Here is a 21,869-nt window from a genome sequence, read left to right on the forward strand (position 1 = left end):
GCCTGAAAGCCAGTATCCCAGTCCGCCGAGCATCGCCAGTCCCCCAATGACGCCGACTATGATCCCGGCCATGGTGCCAGTGGACAAGGCCCCGCTTTGTTGTTCTTCGGCCGGCGGGGGCGTTGAGGTTGGTGTCGTAGTGGCCGTGCCGGTGCTAGTAGTCGAGGTAACCGTCTCGCCTGTGCTCGTTGCGGATGTTGCGCTGGTCGTACTCGAGGCTGACGTTGTCGAGGAAGTCGTCGAGGAGGTGCCTTCGGCGGCGTCCATGAACTCGCCCTCGGTGACGTTGATAGGCGTATCCGAAGTGTCGCATGCATCTCGCATCGTCCGGTACACCGTCCTAAGATTGCCCTTGGACGCTTGCCCGATGCAGGCGGCGGCTGTTGTGATGAAGTCTCCGCCGTTTCGGCAGAAACACGCGTTCGTCTCAGCGACCGTTTTTGACTCGCACTTGGAGCTGTCGGCGGCGTCGTAAAGGCAATCTCGCGCTGGCGCTGGGTAGAAGCTGAAATCGACCACATCATCGGCAGCGCTCGACGAGGAGACTAGGATTAACGCCACGAGCGCTGCCGGGAGGATACGTATTTGCTTGAAGCTGACCATTGTGTATATGTATAGCAGAGTGCCTCGCCGTGGTCGATCTCTTGGTCAATGGTGTGGCCAGACCTCCTAGGCCTTCGAAATTTGGCAAATCGAACTTTGGTTCCTGCGTCCGCCCGCTGGGTACCTAGCGTCGGGTTACTCTCGTTGTGGCATGCGATGGCTGCCCCGACCTCGGCCTCGGCGCTCTCTTCAAAGTTGTGCTGGACCGACTGCGAGGGAGGAGGTTGTGCGACAGCAAAGAAACAAACAAACGCAGGAGAATTCCCACAACGCGAGGCCTTTGCGACAGGCCCGGATAAAGAGCAATCAAGCATTTGGATCAGCGACGCCCCCCAGGCGCCCTGAGGCTGAGCTGAGCCGGATGTGTGGGTCGAACCTTGTCGGGCGCGGGTGACAGACGGGCGGACAGGGCCATGTCACACAAAACACCCCACAATCTCAACTTCCTGGGGCGTCTCGTTCCTTGCTCCAATCACAACGGCGATATTGAATGTCGAAAAGACGGAAAATAAGTGAACACATGGCCGGAGTCTCTGTTTTCCGAAAGATATAGCAAGCATTGCCCTCATATCTCGTCGGCGAACCCACAACCGACATAGCCAACAGCGATGATGGCTGAAGGGGCAGCTCAGTCTGGGCTCTCTCGAAGTGTGGCCAGGTTCCACCAACCGCACCAAGAAAGTTCCGGTGCCAACCCCCTCCGCTGAACAGGGGGGTCCGATATCTCGGTGCCTTGCCAGGATTCCCGCATTCCCACCACCGAAATAAATGCTGTGGCTGTGGCTGAACTCTTCAGGCTGTGGTCCCAGGGCCAAATCAGTTTAGTTAAGGTTAGTCGCGCTCGAACCGCGGCCAAACGGTTTGGTCCTGCTGCATTCGTGTTGTGTTCTCAGGACCGGAAAGTTTGCGTCCAGCTCGGACCGACCTGCATGCAGGCTGTCTGTCTGTGGCGATCGAGAGCAAGCCACCAAAACTGAGCGAGAAAGCTCATCATCTATTTTTGGCAGCTGCTGTGGGTTTAGCAGAGGGGCTCAATTTAACTCCGACCAACCTCACTTGAAGGCGCCATCGTTGGTGATAAATGGGTTTGACCTTGCATGTTCTTCGAGGAGCCAAGAAAATGCACGCAGGCGAATCCAGGCCCTTGAGATTAAGGTCCTGAGGGCATCCAAGCCTTTCGGGTCTGTACATACCAGTCAAGGAAAGGCCGATGGCTGTCTCGACCTTGCCTTCACTCTTCGCTGCAGCAGCTGCGGGCAGGTGAAATGCACCCAATCAGACCACATCGTGCTGTCTGTGTCAACCAATTGTTCGTTCTTTGTGAGAAAGGACCCCGCCGACTTTGTATGTCATGGCTGCCAAATGACGTAGCGAAGGAAGGCACATATCATTTCGTTTCGTTTGCAGGAAACAACCAGAAAACCATCATGAGGTCAGTTTTGGTTTTAGTTGGTTTTCTACGGAGTAATCACAATTCACAACCCCTTCCCATCTCTTGTCAACTCGAATCAACACCATCCACGCCAACCCACGACACGAATTAAAACAGCCAAAACATATTTGCTCAGCCAAGTGGTACTTGCCGTACTTTTATGAATCATGGCTTCTTCCACTGAAAAGGGCATCGCCACCACGAACGAGGTGATTGAGAGCGCCGTCATCCGGGCTCCGCTCTCGCACGTCTGGCATTTTATTAAGCTGCCCGACTTCCATAAGTTCTGGTCTGCGATTGAGAAGGCCGAACACGTCAAGGGCACCAGCCACGAGACGGACGTGGTTAGGTGGACCTTCAAGGACGGCAGTGTCGTCGAAGTGAAGCAGGACGAGCATAGCGTGAGCATCTTGGCTCCCCCGTGATGCGTGTGGACGGTGTGGTCAACAATGTTGACACATTTCAGAACCTGGAACACTTCATTACGTACAGTGTCATCAACGCCGAGCCCAACCTAACGTACTCGAGCGTCGTGAGCACTATTCGCTGCTGGGCTGTTACCTCTGGCGAGCTCCAGGACACGACCTTTGTCCGCTGGACATCCAAATTCTCGAGCGATGCCGACATTGGTAAGCCCCGTGGCAACGGACTTTTTCGTTTCAAGATCCGGGACTAACTTTCTCTAGGGGTCATTGAAGATGCCAAGTACAAGCGCCGTGATGCACTGAAGGACCTTGCTGCGGCTGCTGCCAAGATGGTGAAGGAGCATTCAAAGTGAAAAGAGAACACAGACTTCCGCCCTTGGTGAGGTCGTTGGGAAAATAAGGCTGGTTTGAATCCCAACAACACCTGGCTAAGGTGATTACCGTCGACATTGTCTGGGAGGTTTAAGTGAAGTATCGCGTTATTGATACAACACCCCATGAAACCCGTTATGAATTCATTAATGAGGGACACGAATGGAAAAGCATTTCGCTCGACATTGCGAGCCTGTTGCTATTGATTTCCTCCATTTTATGGGAAGCATCCCGGTTGCGAGGACTCGATGTCGTACCCCCAAGTTCTCGAAGCTCGTGGTATGTGTGGAGCTCGTGAGCGACCCCTTTGAGAAACGATCACGGGGTTTTAATTTTGTTCAAATCATCGGTTCTTTCCCTGATTTTTGAACTTTGAGGTTTGAGCGGCGATCTCGGTCTGAAGATAGCCTAGGTCACGAGAACCAAGTCAATGTGTTCGTTTGTCACTCGTGCCCTCTTGGGTGCGCTGGCAGAGTTACATAAAGAAATCCAAAGTGCCTATAATGCCTTGCTCTGACACCATTCTTTACAGCAATTAAACCTCGATTTACTACCCGATTAACCCGTTGTCTCTTACCGCCACTGGCCATCATTGACTACCTACCTACCCATCAACTCGACTTGACCAACAGACCACCTACCCACAGCGCAGGATGGCATCCTTCGTAGGCTACTTGCCGGTCATGGCGACAACCAGCGTCTTCGTTCCCCAATTTACCACTCACTCCGGGTAAGGCAACCCTAGCACACCACCTACCCATCACCAGCACATGTATTCCCGTGCGGCCGGACATCCCCACCACCCACTCCCATCAAACCAACCCTACCCCATGACTCACTACCTACCTAACACAACAATGGATCCCACCCATTCAACTAGACACCGCAATCCAACCTCAACAGTTCGCAAGCACCCCCTCCCCCCGCCGTCATCATCCCGACCTCCACCATCACCTACCTCGGCAGCACCACCCCGCCCCCTCCTCCGCCACCGCCCATCTTCTTTGGCGCCGCCGTGCAGCCGGCCCATACTCATACCCACTCCCATACGCATACCCACACCCACACCGCTTCCTTACCTTGCTACGGCGCGGCTGTAACGTTTTCTCCGCCGCCGCCGCCGGTGCCGGTGCCGCTGAAGATTGCGCCTTGAGTGCCTGGCACGTGCCTACCTTAGTTGCGTGGGGGGTTGAGGATTGGGGAGGTGGGTTTGGGGTGGGAGTTTGGGTTGCTGGACCCTGGGGGTCGACGAGGTATGTGGTGTGCTTTTTTTTTCCTTGTGGGTTGGTTCTTTCTAGGGTGGGATGGGCGCTGATCGGGGGTGTTTGGGGGGTTGTAGGAGGGCCTTTCCTGGCTTTGGCTTCCCTCTTTTTTTTTCCTTGCGTTCCTTCTTTTGGCAAGGCAAGGGGATGGATATATCGGAGGGTTAGGCGGGAGATTACGCGTTGCTGGACAGCTGGGGGACACGTTCATTCATGGGTGTTCTTATTTCTCGGGGACATGAGTTTGGTAGTTGGCTCTGCAACGGAGCGCCGTTTCCTTTACTTGTTTGCTCCTGCGGCAGTGCCGTGGTAGATGTTGCGTTGCTTTCTGCCCTTGTATTTACGACATGTTCTTCGAAGCCCGCTTCCTACCTCCATTTCTAGCCCTCATAGGTACAGCTATACACTTGATGAAGTGAAAGCTATGTGGATGCTTATTCAAATCATTTGTGTTGTATTCTGTTAATATGCCCAAGGCCACTCGGTATGGGTATCAATTTTCATCCCAACTCTCCCTGCTTTCCATTACAATGTGCTTCCCCATTGAACAACTCGAATTTCGAACACATAACCAAACGGCGCCGAGGAGGGGGAGTGGTGCAGTGGTTAACCGCAACAACGAGTTTCTCAGAAACCATGCAATGTGGATCGTGCGTAAGTCAAGCAGGCCACGCCTTCGACTCAATTGTTTTGCATCTTTCTGCTTTTTGTGATCAATTTGATATTCTACTTCTACCTAGTACTGGGTCTCTTTCCAACCTTTACTGCGGATCAAGACACTCACATTCCTTCCCTCGCCGTTCGCATCTACTGCCCCATCGGGCCGTCAAGAATCAAGTCAATTTTCCACAGCCATAGGGCCGACCAAGTGGCGTTAATACCCGAGCGCCCAGCGGGGGGATCATTTGTAGACAATGATGAAACGTCCAAATAACGACTTTTGAGTGGGTATGCTGAGTGGGTAGGGGTCGAAGTAGTATAAGGAACATGAAGGATCAACGAAACTCGAGGTCGAATTTATAGCGAAATAAGTTGAATAGCATATGTACAATATCAAGCTTAGCGACTTTGGGGATTGGCTCTGGAAGTTCTCGAGGATGATTACATCATATACGAATAGAGTTGCTTCGTAGAGATATAAGCAAATTATTGGCATGGGAGACAACATCATTCGTTCCCTGGCATGCTGTCATCAACAGATGCGGTTAAGGTAAGGTACCTACTGTACTTGGCACCATGATGTCCAGCATCCTTCCCGGCAGGAAATCCCAGCAGCTGGGCCCACAGGCGGCCCCTCGGCCGCGGGCAAACTTTACACTCCGGGTCCAGTCCAATCTAGCCAGTCTCCGCCGCCAAAACTCCCCAAAAATTCTGGCCGGGCATCGGAAGCCGGAGATAGGGCGCTTTAGGCCCGCTCGGGCCGGAGCAGGTGCAAAACATACTACGTGTGGCATGCTAATGGCGCAGTTTACAGGGCCGGGTTGCATGATGCAGTAACGAGCGTATTGCCCCGAAGCCGAGTCCTAGGTGATACAAAGCCACGCGTTGTCAAGGCCCGAGACTGTCTGGGGATCTGATAGTTAAAGGGCAGTGGTTTGCAGCGTTTGCGTGCCAGGGGTCTCTTGCCGTTTGCAATGGAACGGGTTGCCACAAGACTCGGTCGTTCCTTCGCCTTCAAATCCAGGCCACCAACTGCTGTTATTGCTTTGCGCGCATCCGTTTCCTTCTCAACCGTTGCCGCCGCCGCAGCATCCATGGCCGTGTACTCGAGCGTCGTTTCCAAGGTGGAGGGTACGGATATCCCGGAGGATGCCCGCCTCGCTCCTCACCATGTCAAAGGGAGTAAGGGGGAAACCATCAAGTTTCGAAACCCACACCCGTCCGCTGGCGGCACCCCGCCCAGCTCGCCGTTTGTAGTTGGCAGCCAGATCGCCTGGTAAGTTAAATCCCTACCTTAATAAATATGGATGTATAGCCAGGGTTGCTGACATGATGCAGGGCCCGTCTCACAGGTGGCATGCCAACTCCTGACGTCTCAAACGTCAAAATCCCCGTCGTCAAGCCCGAATTCTTGTCGGAGCGGACCGGGTCAACAGCGCTGCGAGCCACTTGGCTCGGCCATGCCTGCTATTTTGTCGAGTTCCCCAGCGGGCTACGGGTGCTATTCGACCCGGTATTTGAGGACCGCTGCACGCCGGTGCAGTGGTTTGGCCCCAAGCGGTATTCGCCGCCGGCATGCTCGCTCTCGGAGCTGCCGCCTATCGACGCCGTGGTGATTTCGCACTCGCACTACGACCACCTCTCTCACACGAGCGTACAGGAGCTCGCGAAGCGGAACCCCAACGCCCAGTTCTTCGTCGGCCTGGGGCTGGAGAAGTGGTTCCGCGCCAGCGGCATCCCCAATGTGACCGAGATGGACTGGTGGCAGGACGCAGACCTGGTCCTGCAAAAGGACAAAAAGGAGACCACCGCAGCGGCCGCCGACGGCGACAAGTCTGCGCCCGGCACCATCTCGGCGCGCATCACCTGCCTGCCGTGCCAGCACTCGTCGGGCCGGACGGGCCGGGACCATGACCACACGCTGTGGGCGTCGTGGGCGGTCAAGTCGGGGGACAAGTCGGTGTGGTTCGGCGGCGACACGGGCTACCGGCGGGTGCCCAAGACGCCGGTCGAGGTGGACGACTACGGGCCCGAGTACGACGCGCTCCCGCGCTGCCCGCAGTTCCGCCAGATCGGCGACCTGCGCGGGCCCTTCGACCTCGGCCTGATCCCCATCGGCGCCTACAAGCCGCGCTGGCTGTTCAGCTGGATGCACGCCAACCCCTACGACGCCGTCGAGATCTTCAAGGAGACCCGCTGCAAGCGCGCCATGGGCATCCACTGGGGCACCTGGGTCCTGACTTGCGAGGAGGTCGAGGAGCCCCCCAAGCTGCTGAAGGAGGCCCTCAAGACGAGCGGGCTCCCCGAGACGGGCGTGTTTGATGTTTGCGCTGTGGGGGAGACGCGCGAGTTTTGATCAGGTCAAGGTCCCAGTCACGTCCCGGGCACATCTGTGGGCTGCTCTACGGTTGGCGCGACGCACCCTTGGCTACCTATCATTGAAGGGCAGGACCTTTATGTCCGCGATTCTTCCTTGCGTTCTTAGTGTTGTAACTCTACTCATGATACCTATATAACCCTGAACCCCAAGGCAACCAACGGTTAACTACCAAGTCTTCTAACTCTCACTTATATTCCTCGTTTTACACCTGCCCTGAACCTGACAAAGAAGCTGGCGCAAAGAGCAGCGGCAGCTCTCTAAACAGCGTCTCCGTTCAAACCCTCTTAACGCCCCTATCTCTCGCCCAAAAATCCCATACCAACGCAGTAAACAGAGCCACCCCCCTGCCCGCAGCCTCAAACCCTAAAACCCGTGCTCCGAAGCGACCGCCCGTTCCAGACCTCCAAGCAAAACAAAACACACAACCCCCCCGGAACCCCCGGCGCCAGCCCCCCATCCTCCACCGAGAAACCCCACAAGGCAGTTGCGGGCGGGAGAGGCAGCCCCACTGATCGGCCGGGCGGCTCCCGCGTCGCCACCACCTCAATGCGCAGATAGCTCGGGTGGCTCGGGTGGCCAGGCCCGGACCCGGGAGCTTCCTCGCCGGTTGATGGGTCAAGTTAGCAATACGGCTACCATTCGCGGGTGATGGACTGTGTGAGGGGAGTTGGAGAGTTTTATTCACTTAGGGTGGGGAGGGCAGGAGTCTGTTTGGGGTGCACAGTGCATGCGGTGTTGGGTGGTTGTGGTCGAATATTCGTGCATACAACCCCAAACAAACCGTTAACCATTTTTTTGTTTATTTAAGTAGACCACAATACGCGATCAACCACCAAGTAACATAAAAAAGCCGAGAAAAAAAAAAAAAGGCAAAAGCTCACCGGCCAGCCCCCCGAAGGGAGGTGGCCAGCTACGAAACCCCCGGTGGGATTTCTCCGATCGAGAGACAGAGACTTAAGGGGGAGAGCCCCCTTAGATCCTCGCCCGAGGCATCGCTCGAACCCGCAACCTCTTGGAACAGCTCTGCCCGGGGCGGAGGAGGACTGATGCAAGAATCCCCACTGTGTGATCAGAGTTACTTAGAGATATTCCGTGTCAGGCCGCCCCACTTTGGTCCTCTGCAAATAGTCTGCGCTCTGCGCGCACAATTATATTGCAGTGCAGGCTGAGGCGCCTTCTACCTTTGTAGAGACAACTCTTTCTTCTACCTTTTTTCTACTATTTGCAATTAGATGCAGTGTCCCGCATCAAGGACCACCGCCAGTGCCAATTAAGCCACTGCAGTTTGGGCGGTGGTCCTCGTTGAAGACTTGCAGGAAAGAACTTGTACATATATTGTGTAACGCCGAACCATGATTATGCATTTCCGTAACCAAGATTTGTATCGTACAGAGACTTTGCATTCTGGGTGCTGTTTCCAATACGACGAGTGCATCGCCATCAACCAACCCGCCCCCGCCTTTTCCCCTTCCTAATCGTACCCTGCGATCACATCCTCCGCAGCCCTTCAAAAACACTCGCCCTCAGCAGGCATCAGAACAAGCACCACCCAGCCCACCTTCCCCTCACCATCCTTTAACGGCACCCAGCTACTAACAATCCGCTTCATACGCACCCCTTCCCCCAGGAGACAAAACATGACTCAATAACCCGCTCCCACGGTCCAGTGAGCTACTGACTCTCGGCCTAGAGTCAAAGGGAAGCGCCTCTCCCGACGACGTCGCCGACCCCGAAGTAGTGCCATTGATCTGGATAATCGGCGCCCCACTCCTAGACCCCCTTGCCGATCCCTCGGGCCCGCCCACTCGCACCATCAGGTCGGCCCTGACACTCTCCCCGCGGTCGAGCCTGGCTAGCATTTCGGCCTTGAACACGCGATCGAGTGTGGGCGAGTTGAGGTGTGACGAGAGCACCGAGAAGATGTCGCTGCCCAGGAGGGGGGATTCGGGAGGCCGGGAGTGGGGTTGTGGCTGCGTCTCAAGACCGAGGAGGGAGAGGGCATGGGAGGAGCAGAAGGACACGGGCAGCCGGGGTGTGGCACTACGGGAGCGTTCTTCGCGGGCGAGCCGCTTACTCCCGGACTGCTGTCGGCGATTGTGGCTAGTTGACGGCGGGTGGGGGCTGGTGTAGCGCATGACTAGGAAGCGAGAGTACGGGGTACTGTTCTCGTCGAGCTGTTGTTCCGACGGACGGCGCTGGTGGAGCTCCATGTGTGCGCTGAAGGGGCTGAGAGGAGGGCAGTTCCGGGAGGCCTGGGGTGGTGATGAGTTGTCGTCCGTGGTGGGCTCCGAGGCCGTGCTGCGGTGCGAAGGGGAAGAGGCACGCAGGGAAGGCGCCTTGCGGTGGAGGCGGTGGAAGAAGCGCCAGCGGCGGGAACCTGGCTTTCCTTCAAACTTTTCTTCATGCTGGTCATTGGAGTTGGGGACTTCTAGTTTGTCGGAACTCTGCCGTGCTGGCCAGATCGGGGATGTTGGAGATTCGGGGGATAGTGTGGGCTGTTCTTGTCGAGGCGGACCAAAGTTCAAGACGCCCATGATCTCCATGTAATCAGACCCCATATTCTCCGAGACATTGACCTGGGCGCCGAGGAAATAACGCACAGTCCCATTTTCCATGAGGGGACAAATGAACAAGAGATTCCAATAGGGAGTCCCGTCGGGGCGGTAGTTGATGAGTAGCTCGGTAGCCTCCCTTCCAGCCCCTACGGCTTGGCTGAGCCGGAATGCCGCTGTCGCTTCGGTAGCAATCCCTTGAAGGAGGCGACAATTCCGCCCGACAAGTTGCCTCCGCGAATACCCTAACATGGCCGAGAGCCCATCGGACGCGAAGATGACGGGATTGTCGGGCTGATGCGGGTCGGTAAGACAGAAAGCTTCGCCAAGGCCGGGGTAAGGGGTGTTAGTCTCGCCGGCCAACGAACGGTTTGAGGTCAACGAAGTCGTCAAACGCTGAGAAAGCTGGTATTTGACGAACTCTGGGTAAAGGCTCTTAGATAATCGGTCCTCAGCCGTAGACTTTGCGTCCCGGTAAACTTTGTCAAGGGCCGGTAGCGCTGATCTTGCACAAAACTTGATGTCCGACTTGAGAGCACCTGCCACCTCCGATGAGAGCTCGAGCGGCGAGGTTGCGGTTGTGCCGGTGAAGTTCGAGGATATGTAGCTCATGGAAGAAATTAGGTTCCCGAGTGCCCGAGAATACTCTTCCACCTGTAATCGGATTAGCATGTCTGGCGTCGTGACGTTGGGGGTGTGGGGCGCAATGACCTTGCGCAAGAAGTCGATATCCGATCCGTCATGTCTGGTTTCTGCAAACGCACAGAGCCTCCGAACCGTCTCTTTATTGGAAAATGCCAATTTGACCACGGCTGGCTCGAAAAAGTCGGGAATGACCCTGCCGTTGGACACGAACCCGCCAAGTTCTGGGCTGAAGCTGCGACCCAAAGCGAACTCCTCCACACTACTGTTGCTGTCGAAGCTCAATGCTCTAGCGGGAAGATGCCGTGTAGACACCGGGCCGGCCGAGTTAGAGTTTTTGCGTTGACGAAAGGCAGCTTGATTTGTGTGCAATGCCAGGCCTGAATCGCTTCTTAGTCGATGGTGGGAATTTTTCCGCTGGGGTTGAGCTGGCTTGGAGCTCGGGGGCGGCGACAGAGCCGTCATGATAGGGTTGCTCCATTGTCTTTCGTATTGTTGGGGTAACACTAGGACCGGATTCGACTTGCTGTTGCGGCTGACCCTGTTGAGGTTGTCCCCTAACGTGGGTAAAGAATCGGCTGTATTCGACCTCACGGGCGGCATGATGTCAGAGGGAAATCGCGCCTCAAAATCTTGCGAAGGCCTCTGCTTTGTGCCAGGTGCAGTCGAGTGTGCGAAAGAGCAAAAGACAACTGCCAGGGCCGGAGGGCAAGTCGTCTTGAGATCTAACGAACTCGAGGAGGTGAATAACGGGCAACGGCGTTCTTATAAAGGGTTGCTGAAGCGAACTGCAAACTGGTTTGGTGATATGCCCCCCTGATAACAATGACTCGCGATATGGGCCCCGCGGTCAACTCCGCCAACAAGACCCGGACGACCGCGACCTTGGGCGTGGGTGGCGCGGTCTGACGAACGAGTGGAGATCGGAAGCTCGATCCAGGCTGCGTTTGAAGCCGGCTCAATGAGCGCCATGGGCGCCGCGATTATGTGCGGGGCCGCCACGTCGTTTGCAGATATGCCATGGTATACCGTCTTGTTGGCTCAATGCATACCGTGCAAACGCGAAAACCGTGATTGGCATCTTGGAGCCGCCGCTGGTATCCGTCTCATCGATGCTCCAGGACGCCAAAAGTAAAGCTGGCCACCTACTTTAGCTAGGAAACCGCTTCCGTGACAAATTTTCGAAGCCGTCTAACTCGAAGCGATGGCGTCTAAAAGCGGCGCTAACGCCATTGTGATTAGACATCATTCTCGAAGAGGATGGAGAGAAAAGCCTACCATTGAGGTTATGCTCATCCTCTATGGTACTTGTTTCAGAATCTCACTTGGAGATCGGGTATCTGCATCCGCTGTGATACATGGATAACTTGGTGTCATGGTTGGGTGATGGTCGTTGCACTGTGCCCGGCTGCGTGCAACCGAAAACTGAATCTGGGGGGAACCTGGAGTCTGGACCTCGCGGTTTCTGGTTCGGAAACTGTGTGGATATAAAGGGTCAGTGGGTTGGCCTGGAATACTGTCCTCTGAAGAAACTTACCCCGCGATCGTTCGACATTCCGAAAGTTGGGACGACTCGGGACGATATCAGTAGTGTATTTGGAGTCGGTTGGTGGGGCGTCGGGACGTTTTTGAATCGGTGTGAGTGGGAGTGGGGGCGGGGGATCGCCGGGATCTCTCGGCAGTGGGCCCTCGCTGCGGATAACCCCCTGCAGCAAAAAGATAGGCGCCAAAAAGGGCAAGTGGACGCACCCACAGACTTCATCAGGTAATTTCACCTCCTCACTGAACCGCCCATGTTCGAACTGACCTTTTTGTTTCGGGGTTAGTTACTGCGATGCGCTCGGTTGAGGGTAACCTTGTTGTTAAACGCATCATCCTGGATCCTTTCCCGCATTCCAACAGCGCATCCGCCATACACTTCAATCCCCCCATGTTGCGATGACCTCGCGCAGTGGACTCGATGGATGAGGATTAGGAATGGCGTTGGTCAGTCGACATGGCACAAACTGGAAGGTGGTTGCCGGCATGCATCAGTTCCAAGTTCTCTCCTCGGGTTGGGCATGTCGCGCAAGGCCACGAGACACAATTTAATTTCGGACAGTCACTTCTGGATCTGCACGGGTACCTTCCGGATCTGTATCACCCTTCTGTGTAAACACACCTTTGAAGCAGGTACATATGTAGGTGCTCAGGGGCTTGGGCATACTGTGAGATGACCGTGTCTGTTGCTGTCCGACGCTCCGCCGTTCATAAAGTGACGGCCCAACCATCAGACACTCCTGGAGGTTCGAACCCTCTGACTGGCAACTGCCTCATATCCAACAGTCACCCACTATTTCCGTGTTCATCACCATGGCCTTGCTCCTCATCTGGGGTTGGTTGACCCTAATGGGCAAGGCGCAGGCCCGGGACGCCTTTGACCCTCTCGCATACGTCGACCCGTTGATCGGAGCCAGCAACGGCGGCAATGTGTTTCCCGGCGCTTCAATGCCATATGGTATGGCCAAGGCTGTTGCCGACACCAACAGCGGGAGCAGGCAGGGCGGCTTCACTATGGATGGATCCCCCGTGACAGGCTTCAGCACGATGCACGACAGCGGTACCGGAGGCAGCCCCAGTTTGGGAAACTTTGCCCTCTTCGCCTATACAAACTGCCCCAAAGGGGACATCAACCAGTGTAGCTTTCCCAAGAAAACGCGTGCTGCGCATGGGCGCTTCAAGAACAGCAACGTATCGGCGAAGCCGGGGACTTTCGGGATCACGCTAGACAGCGGCATTCGAGCCGAGATGACCACAACCCATCACGCCTCGCTTTTCAGCTTCTCCTTCCCCAGTCTCGGGCCGGACAATGAACCAGCTCAGCCCCTTATTCTCCAGGATCTCACAGACCTAGCTGACTCCAGGCAGGACAATGCTACGGTCACTGTGGACCCCGTGACGGGCCGCATAACTGGGAGTGCCCGCTTCCTGCCCAGCTTTGGCACCGGGACTTTTGTTTTGCATTTCTGCACCGACTTCTCTGGCGCCGATATCGTGGACAGCGGCATCTTTGTCGACAGCAGGGCCAGCACCGAGGTCCACGACATCACCATCTCGAGATCCATCAACGGCTACCCACTTCCGGGGGGTGCTTTTGTGAGGTTTAATTCGGGTGCCGAGCCCATACTTGTCCGGACTGCTACCAGCTTCATCAGTGCCCAGCGAGCTTGTGAGCATGGCGAGCGTGAGATTCCGGACTTTGACTTCACTGCCGTCTCGGAGGCTGCAACAGAGGCATGGAGGGAGAAGATGAGCCCCATCAGGGTGTCGACAAACCAGGTCGACGGCTCAATGTTAACAAACTTCTACAGCGGCATCTATCGGACCATGATCAATCCACAAAATTATACGGGCGAGAATCCGCTGTGGTCTAGCAGCGAGCCCATATTTTGACTCTTTCTACTGGTACGATACCTACTTGGACGTACTTGTGGTTGTGGCTAAATGATACCTAGCCTGTGGGACCAGTTCCGATCACAGCTCCCTCTACTGGCCATTACGGATCCCTTGGCTCTGACTGACATGGTTCGCTCGCTCATTGACACCTACCGTCACTTGGGGTGGCTCCCCGATTGTCGTATGAGTCTGAACAAGGGCTACACTCAAGTAAAGAGCACCGCAGTCCTCTTCTTCTAGGAACCTAGAGCTAACATTGCCAGGGCGGATCTAACGCCGACGTTGTGCTGGCGGATGCGTATATTAAAGGATTGAGGGAAAACATTGACGTAAGACCCCATCTGTTGTTACTTCTTTGAGCGGGCACTGACGGCCGACAGTGGGACGATGGATATGCCGCCGTTGTAAAGGATGCCGAAGTCGAACCTTATGACTGGTGCTGCGAAGGCCGGGGAGGCCTCGACAGCTGGAAGTCCCTCGGCTACATCCCGGTCCAGGACTTCGACTACAAAGGCTTTGGTACCATGACGAGAAGCGTCTCGCGGACGCTCGAGTACGCCTACAATGATTTCTGCATTGCCCAGATGGCCTCCAGCCTCGGCAAGGAGAGTGACAAACAGAAGTACATCGAGTCTAGCGGCAACTGGGAGAATCTCTTCAAAGCGGATCATGTCTCAAACTGGTGGAACGGCAGCGAAACCGGCTTCACAGGTTTTTTCCAACCCCGTTACCTCAACCAAACCTGGGGCTACCAGGACCCCCTGAACTGCAGCAACCTCGACTCTTTCAGCGTCTGCTCGCTGCAGAACACCGGCCGCGAGACTTTTGAAAGCAGCATCTGGGAATACGGATTGTAAGCAAACCCCCCCCCCCTCCCCCCTCTTCCACCCCCTTTTTCTCCAACCCACAACCCACTCACTGACCCACCAACCCCCCCAACCCCTTCCAGCTTCGTCCCCCACGACCAAGCCTCCCTCATCACTCTCTACGGCGGCCCCACCGCCTTCATCTCCCGGCTCAACTACCTGCACGACCACTCCATAACCTACATCAGCAACGAGCCCTCCTTCCTAACCGTCTTCCAATACCACTACGCGGGGCGCCCTGCCCTCTCCGCCCTGCGCTCGCACTTCTACATCCCGGCCTTCTTCTCCCCGACCCCCGGCGGCCTCCCCGGCAACGACGACAGCGGGGCGATGGGCTCGTTCGTGGCCTTCGCCATGATGGGCCTGTTCCCCAACCCGGGCCAGGACGTGTACCTGATCACGCCGCCGTTTTTCGAGGCCGTCCATATCACGCACCCGCTGACGGGGCGCACGGCGACGGTGCGGAATGTGAATTTTGACCCCGGGTATGCGGCCGTGTATGTGCAGAGTGCCACGCTGGATGGGGAGCCGCATACGCGCAACTGGGTCGATCATAGTTTCTTTACGGAGGGGAAGGAGCTGGTGTTGACGCTGGGGCGGAACGAGAGTTCGTGGGGTACCAGGGTGGAGGATTTGCCGCCGAGTTTGGGGGAGTATCAGGGGTTTGGGACTGGGGTTGGGGGGAACGGTTCGACTCGGAGGACGGCGGCCGGGGCGGGTTTGTGGAAGAGGGGGGTCCCTGGGAGTCAGTTTGGAGGGTAGATGGGGTTGGGAATGTGAGGGACACATGCGTCGAATGGAGGATCCAACTAATGTTGTGGCGAGGTTGGGTTATGGATATGGCGGATTCGGCGAGATGGAGTAGGAATCCCGATCGCTATTTGCCTCGCCGCTAATACCATCGGTTCACGATCGTTGGAGATTGTCCGACAAACACATTCAAAACTAACAAGCCGTTGTACTCAAGCCATCCGTTTAAAAGCAACACTGGAGGTAGTACGGGTATCTAATTGGGAGTCCCAACCTGATGATACTCCTGCTCTGGAACCCTTTCTTTCCCCTTGACGCCATTCCCCATTTTTTACACCTTCCGGTGCCGCAATACCCCGTGTAAATGATGATGCCCCCACCCCTCCGGACCTTAAGCCGTTCAAGATATTGTAAGAAAGCAAGACATGATTTCATGAACAAGGCCGACGGACAAGCCATTATTGTAACACAGGCACCACGATATCAGGAGCAATCCTGTCGCGATGGTCCTTCATCCCACCACCAAAACCAAAACATATGGATCTAGAGCTTTCATCCATTGATCAATGCTCGCCTGAAGGGGGGTGCATGACATCACAATGGGGACAGACGAGGTCGGATATGTCGTATTCGTCATCTTCTTCATCGTAATCTAGAGGGTCGATTTCAAGGCCAGTGAGCCGGTCGAACTCGACCCAAATGCGCTCCCCGCTGTGCTTATGGCGAGGTACCCGCTTAAATAGTGTCCGGCGTTCCTTCCAGGGAGATTCCGGGTGTCCCTCCTCCTTGGGGGCCGGTGGCATTCTGTGGTGTCCGGCGTGGCTATGGCGGTGGTGGGCATGAGAGGGCTGTGGAGCTGCCGGCTTGTTTTTACTGCGCGCATACTCGTCTGCAAGAGCCTTCCACGAGCGAACTACCTTGGGATCCCAAGATGTCATCCAGCTCCAGCGGTTTAGCCTCTGGCCTTTCGGGGGTTTTTCTATCTGGCGGAGTTGATTCCCAGAGTAGACGTAAGTGGCGTCTGATTTGAGAACGAGGCCCTCATCTTTAACCATCCCAGATAATTCGGACACCAGCTCATCGCCGAGATCGCAGGCCGGGAGACCGGTCAGTTGCAGTTCGTTTAGTGTGCAGCCCAGATCGTGCGATGCAAAGCTGTGAAGGAAGGATCCTGAGCCTGGGCTGAGAAAGCTATCGGGAAAGTTGACAAAATCCATCCTCAACGTCTCTAAACCAGGCAAGAGGCGAGGGCGCGGTTGCCCTTTGGGATGATGGGGGTCAAAAGGTGGCCGCATCGCGTCGAGAAAGTCTACGACTTGCTCCCACGTGTAGCTGCGAAACCCCTTGCGGGCGAGATTCTCCTCCTTGATTCGTAGGGTTGTCTTCAGATTGATCGTTTTGGCGTATGTGTCGGCCGTAGAAGGGTAGGGGGCGAGATGTTTTCGCTCTTCGTCATCGTAATAGCGAGCGATGATGCGGAAAGTGGCGTACTTGATACCTTTGCGGTGTTCAAGGCTCAAGTTGGCGAAGTTGCGCAAAGCTACATGGCTCGTGAAGATGAACGTGTTATTGTTCCAGAGAAAGCGAGTGCCCTCGATCAGGTAGGCTTTACAGGTCGCCAGGAAGCCAATCGCAATCTGGTTATCGGCCGTTCTTTCGGCGGCTGACAGGGTGTCTCGGTTCGACTTGGACAGAGGGTCGATAATCGGCGTCTTGCTTGTTAAAGCGTACTCCAAGATGTAGAGCTGGATCTCCACGGGAAGCATGGGCAGATGTGAATTTTGCGGCGAAAGTGACATCGAACCCTTGGATTTGCGAGTCCGAGACCGCTTAGGAGAAGACCAAGAGCCTCTGGTCAGATCGTCCGGGTCGAGAGTCAACCGAGGATCCCAGGAGATACCGTTCTCTCGCAAGAGCTTTTTGAGGCGCAAGTTCTCGGCCTCGAGTAACCGATTTCGAGCGCGGGTGGGTTCGTCATACCAAGCCTTGGCCTGCTCTTCTTGATCGCGTTCCTCACCCGGTATGACGCTCTATAAAGCATCAGTAAAGTCCTGATACATCCTATTTGAGGCCGAGCACATCGCTGGAAATGGCGTGCGGGGGGGCGAATTTCACTCACGGTGTCTGGGTCCCAGCTCATCTTCGTCAGTGAGGGGAAAAGCGGCGACGAAGAAAAGTGGGCAAGCGATTGATCTGGAAAGTCGCGATCTGCGTGTTAAATGGCGGGGTCGCTGCAACAAATGTTGGGTTAGTACCTCAAAGGACAATGAGTGTCGCTTGGGATGATGGAACGCGTAGTTGGCCGTTTGTTGGGGAAAGTCGTCGGTTGCACAAAAAACTGATCGGCTGATGAAGAACGATGTGGCGCCGCTGACGGAGTAAGAATGTGCGCGTGGGATGAATGGATGGAAGCCTCAGCTCGGGCCCTCAATGACTGAGAAAAATCCCGTGTTGAAATGAGAGAAATGGAAGAGAAAACAGCTAAGGTCCTCCATGTATGTGTTTTTGGTCGAATTTGGAAAGAGGAACCAATTCCCCAGGCAACACAATCGAATAATGACATGATGCTTTGGGTCAAGCGTTCTCACATCCGAAGTTCAGGGGCTCCTTCCTTCTTTCCTAAGCGATAAAACGCCACGGTATGACACTAATGCGCCACCGCTCCACGCTGAGTTGAGTTTGCATCCGAATCCACTAACTAGCATGTCTAGTGGATGACAGAAAGAGACCGAGAGAAGCAGTTACATGTTTTTTTTTTTTTTTTTTGTTTTTTTTTTTTTTAAAAAAAAAAAAAATAAAAAAAAAAAAAAAAATGGGCACTCAAGTGCAGCTCCGCCTGCCTAACCCATGTCAGATTATGAAGTGCAAAGCGAACGTGATTAGCAGTGAGCGTTGGGATGGAACGGAGCGCGAAACACCAACAGAAGAGTTGGCGGTAATCTAGGATGAGCGAAAAAAAGAAAAGAAATGGCTCAGGCACTTTTCATGCCATGTTGGATGTTAATGGTCATATTTGATGTGTTATGGCCCTCAGGGAGCAAGATGAAGACAGCAGTAATCCACACCGACAGCGGTTGGGATCATGTGTGGATCGTGGTGCATAGGATATCTAAAGAGCTCGGAACTTAACTGAGCTCGAATCGCCGGTGGCTAAACCCTGCCAAGCCACGACTGATGCATCGTTAGGCTTCTTGCAGATACAAGGTACCTAATCGATTTTATTCAGAATCGCCACTACAAATATGACATGTTCCGCTGCAGGCTGACGTCAGTGGCCGGTTATCCAGGTTGTGGTGATGGCATGCTCAAAGTTTACATCATCATCCGGATGGGGATACATAACTAGTTATACGGCAACCCGCTTACACACTTTGTCCTTGTCTTTGATGGTCGAGAACATATAGTAGCGACTTACACGGCAACACATAACATCAGCCCGTAACATCAGCAAATAACAACAAACAAGCAAACAAATAGAAAGGAGAGGCTCCATACCCAACATGGCCGAACAGACCGAGGCTTCAGTGAAGCACGCCGATCCCTACAAAGAGGCCAACGCCGACGAGGATGTGCCGTTAGATCAGAAAGTCCAAGACCTCAGCAACTTCATGACGCATTGCAAGTTTGGGATGATGACCACTCGGGACGCCGGTTCCGGAAACTTAGTGTCAAGGTGTATGGCGCTGGCCGCTCAGGTACGTAATCCGCCCCAACCGCGCAAGCAACAAAGCGATTGTCCCCCTAATCAAACGCTTTACAGGAAAGCGGCGGCATCGACCTCCTGTTCCACACAAACACCGAGTCGGGCAAGACGGTTGACATTGCCAGCGATTCGCACATCAACATCAGCTTCCTCAACTACGCGGGTGACTGGGCATCGGTGAGCGGCACAGCCAATGTGGTCACCGACCGGTCTCTCGTCCAGAAGCATTACAGCCAGCACCTCAAGGCTTGGCTGGGAGACCTGGGCGACGGCGTCCATGACGGCGGGGTAAACGACCCTCGCATCGGCATCATCCGGGTCCAGATGACTACGGCGCACTACGCCATCTCTTCCAAGAGTATAATCGGGCAAATGGCCCAGGTTGCCCAGGGGGTGGTGACGGGGAAGCCAGCGTCGGTGAACAAGTTGCGTGAGATCAGTGCCACCGAGGTCATCCAGTGGAGATCGTCTCACTAGGTGGATGCTGGTTGGGAAGCCAAATTGAACGCGAACCCCGTGGTGGACGGATATCTCATGGTTTTGACGCCGAGCCAGCTGTTGCCTGGACGAATTTGTATGATAGGATCAATCGCATTGACTGACTTACTGCCTGCCCTCGTACTCGGCCTTCCATATCCTATCCCAGTTTTCCTTGTTGATGGCAAACTCGCGGACAAAGTCGTGCTCCAATTCATGTGTCCTCCTCCCTAGGAGCACCATGCTGTGCAACGGGGGCCCAAGCTCTTCATCGGCGTCGCAGAGCTCCTTCAGCGTACCGGCGACAAATTTCTCCGTCTTTCCGCCCACCCGCGCAGCGCCAATGGCCAAGCTTTCAGGCCCATAAGCTCCCAGTCCTTTCTCTTCCTCGATCTCGAGCATCTGCTGTGCGCAAGTGCCGACCGACATGTAGCGCGGCGGCTCGTAGATCTTCCTGCCGCGGGCCATGTTCTCCAGGCTCTGCTCCTTGACCTTGATGTCGAGAAGGATGAGCGTATGCAAACCAATGTCTCGGTTCTCCTTGATCCGGTCGTAGAAGCTGGGCCGGGCGCCAGTTGTCGGTGAAGAACACCATGCTGACGGTTTGGCCAAAGTTGTAGAGCTGGAGCCCAGCGGCGCCAATGCCCGACATGATGGACGCGTTGGGGACGGTCCGTACTTGGATACCGAGCTCGCGCGCGCGGAGGACCATGTCCGTGTGGGTCGTCGCACCGAAGGGATCGCCGACAACTAGGAAGGCTACGTCGACGTTTTGGGCATCGCGAAGGATCTCGTCGCTGTTAGACTCGACCATCTCACGGTCGGCAACTACGATGGAGCGGCCATAGTAGGATTCCTACTGTGCATTAGCGTTAGCCGAGCCTGGAGTTGGCAAAAAAAGAAAAGAAAAAAAAAAGAAGAAATACAAGAATGGTTGGTTACATACCAAGACAGACTGGTCGACAAGCAGGATGCTAGTGTACGCTTCGAGGTACACCCGAGAAGCCTTCTTCACGACTTCAAGACCCTTGACGGTAATGTCCGTCTCGTCAGAAAGACCAAGGCCAACCAAATACAACATTTTGTCTTTGAGAAAATGCGTGTTATCTTGTCGAAACGAAGAGCTTAGAACGGAGGTAAAAGAAGCGGCGTTCGAAATTTACCCCGCCAAAACTGCCCCGCCAAAATTTCTCGTGAACAGCCGACAGGGGTGGTTTATCGTTATCGGGGTGGTCGCTACAGGGGGCATGGGTATGGCGCATGCATGTGCCGTGCCGAGACATCGCGTGTTCGTCTTTCCCAACCGCGACAAGCTCACCAACCCAAACCAACCCGATCCTCAGCAAACCGCCCACCATGCCCAAAAACGAATCGGCATACGGCCAGGCGGCCGGCGACACCGACTTCCGCAAAAAGTACGACCTCGACGAGTACGCGGCTAAGGCTAAAGACCGCGAGGCGGCCGAGAAGGAGGAGCGAAAGGCACGATGGGAGGCAAAGATGGCGGGCAAGAAATACTACAAACCGATGGACGGGAGCGAGACGCTCACCACGGCCCGCAACGCCACCCAGGACTTCAGCAAGCTGGTCGGGACGTCGACGCTGGTGCCCGCGGGCGCCGGCGTCGGCAAGCGCGGCCGCGGCGCCGGCTTCTACTGCGAGGCCTGCGACTTGACCTTCAAGGACAACCTGCAATGGATCGAGCATACCAACAGCATGCAACACCAGCGGAGCATTGGCGCTACAGGCGAGGTGCGCAAGGCGACGGCCGAGGAGGTGCACGCGCGCATCGAGGCGCTGTGGGAGCGGGAGCAGGAGCGCAAGAGGGAGCAGGTCGTTTCGCTTGCGGAGCGGTTGGAGGTGCGGAAGGAGGAGGAGGAGAAGGAGAGGGAGGAGAAGAGGCGGAAACGAAAGGAGGCGGAGGAGCGGAAGAGGTTGGAGAAGGAGGCTGCGGTGAAGGTCAAGACTGAGTATGGGGATGATGTTCGGATCGAGGGCGAACATGACGAAGACGACATGATGGCCGCTATGGGGTTCACGGGTTTTGGGGCTACGAGGAAGTAATAGGATGGGTGGGGCAACTTTGAGGTATTGCTTTTACGGATAAAAGCTCGCATTGGTTTTAGGTGGGCGAAGATACCAACCATAGGACGGCGTTTGGAGTTCAGGTTCGATGGTTGCACGCCTTGCGGCGGGATGCGGGCGGCAATCGAGAACAGCATATGGAAGCGCGAAAACAGCTATATTTCGGCGAACAAAAAACTTCTGGTCTCGGAACCCTATTGTTAGACGGCCAGCAACAAACATCGG

The 21,869-nt window shown here is 55.3% G+C and overlaps 9 protein-coding genes across 9 annotated transcripts in view; 5 read left to right on the plus strand and 4 right to left on the minus strand.

Moving 5' to 3' along the window:
- Positions 1-1,018, minus strand: part of CHGG_04375 (uncharacterized protein) — a gene marked incomplete at both ends in the record, with an annotated part of 1,527 nt that extends 509 nt beyond the window's left edge. The window contains 3 exons of the mRNA XM_001223588.1: positions 213-505; positions 601-812; positions 980-1,018. Of these exons, the coding sequence (XP_001223589.1) occupies positions 213-505; positions 601-812; positions 980-1,018 (544 nt within the window). The remainder of the gene's footprint in view (positions 1-212; positions 506-600; positions 813-979) is intronic.
- A 1,184-nt stretch (positions 1,019-2,202) lies between these two features.
- CHGG_04376 (uncharacterized protein) lies at positions 2,203-3,985 on the plus strand (the record flags this gene model as incomplete). The annotated part of the gene is made up of 5 exons (XM_001223589.1): positions 2,203-2,436; positions 2,502-2,664; positions 2,987-3,111; positions 3,480-3,562; positions 3,736-3,985. 5 exons carry the CDS (start codon positions 2,203-2,205, stop codon positions 3,983-3,985), a joined length of 855 nt encoding a protein of 284 aa, XP_001223590.1.
- A 1,863-nt stretch (positions 3,986-5,848) lies between these two features.
- Positions 5,849-7,110, plus strand: CHGG_04377 (uncharacterized protein; the record flags this gene model as incomplete). Its single annotated transcript, XM_001223590.1, has 2 exons — positions 5,849-6,030; positions 6,093-7,110. 2 exons carry the CDS (start codon positions 5,849-5,851, stop codon positions 7,108-7,110), a joined length of 1,200 nt encoding a protein of 399 aa, XP_001223591.1.
- Positions 7,111-8,726: 1,616 nt separating this feature from the next.
- On the minus strand, positions 8,727-10,931 carry CHGG_04378 (uncharacterized protein; the record flags this gene model as incomplete). The annotated part of the gene is made up of 1 exon (XM_001223591.1): positions 8,727-10,931. One exon carries the CDS (start codon positions 10,929-10,931, stop codon positions 8,727-8,729), a length of 2,205 nt encoding a protein of 734 aa, XP_001223592.1.
- A 1,749-nt stretch (positions 10,932-12,680) lies between these two features.
- On the plus strand, positions 12,681-15,391 carry CHGG_04379 (uncharacterized protein; the record flags this gene model as incomplete). The annotated part of the gene is made up of 4 exons (XM_001223592.1): positions 12,681-13,660; positions 13,823-13,973; positions 14,144-14,616; positions 14,713-15,391. The coding sequence occupies 4 exons, from the start codon at positions 12,681-12,683 to the stop codon at positions 15,389-15,391; spliced, it is 2,283 nt and encodes a 760-aa protein (XP_001223593.1).
- A 551-nt stretch (positions 15,392-15,942) lies between these two features.
- Positions 15,943-17,519, minus strand: CHGG_04380 (uncharacterized protein; the record flags this gene model as incomplete). The annotated part of the gene is made up of 2 exons (XM_001223593.1): positions 15,943-17,409; positions 17,499-17,519. 2 exons carry the CDS (start codon positions 17,517-17,519, stop codon positions 15,943-15,945), a joined length of 1,488 nt encoding a protein of 495 aa, XP_001223594.1.
- A 1,360-nt stretch (positions 17,520-18,879) lies between these two features.
- On the plus strand, positions 18,880-19,559 carry CHGG_04381 (uncharacterized protein; the record flags this gene model as incomplete). Its single annotated transcript, XM_001223594.1, has 2 exons — positions 18,880-19,074; positions 19,140-19,559. 2 exons carry the CDS (start codon positions 18,880-18,882, stop codon positions 19,557-19,559), a joined length of 615 nt encoding a protein of 204 aa, XP_001223595.1.
- Positions 19,560-19,685: 126 nt separating this feature from the next.
- CHGG_04382 (uncharacterized protein) lies at positions 19,686-20,640 on the minus strand (the record flags this gene model as incomplete). The annotated part of the gene is made up of 3 exons (XM_001223595.1): positions 19,686-20,037; positions 20,150-20,415; positions 20,506-20,640. The coding sequence occupies 3 exons, from the start codon at positions 20,638-20,640 to the stop codon at positions 19,686-19,688; spliced, it is 753 nt and encodes a 250-aa protein (XP_001223596.1).
- Positions 20,641-20,915: 275 nt separating this feature from the next.
- Positions 20,916-21,623, plus strand: CHGG_04383 (uncharacterized protein; the record flags this gene model as incomplete). Its single annotated transcript, XM_001223596.1, has 1 exon — positions 20,916-21,623. The coding sequence occupies one exon, from the start codon at positions 20,916-20,918 to the stop codon at positions 21,621-21,623; it is 708 nt and encodes a 235-aa protein (XP_001223597.1).
- Between the last annotated feature and the right edge of the window lie 246 nt (positions 21,624-21,869).

The sequence above is a fragment of the Chaetomium globosum genome, genomic scaffold, assembly GCF_000143365.1.
Source record: "Chaetomium globosum CBS 148.51 scaffold_4 genomic scaffold, whole genome shotgun sequence".
Taxonomy (NCBI): Eukaryota; Fungi; Ascomycota; class Sordariomycetes; order Sordariales; family Chaetomiaceae; genus Chaetomium; species Chaetomium globosum.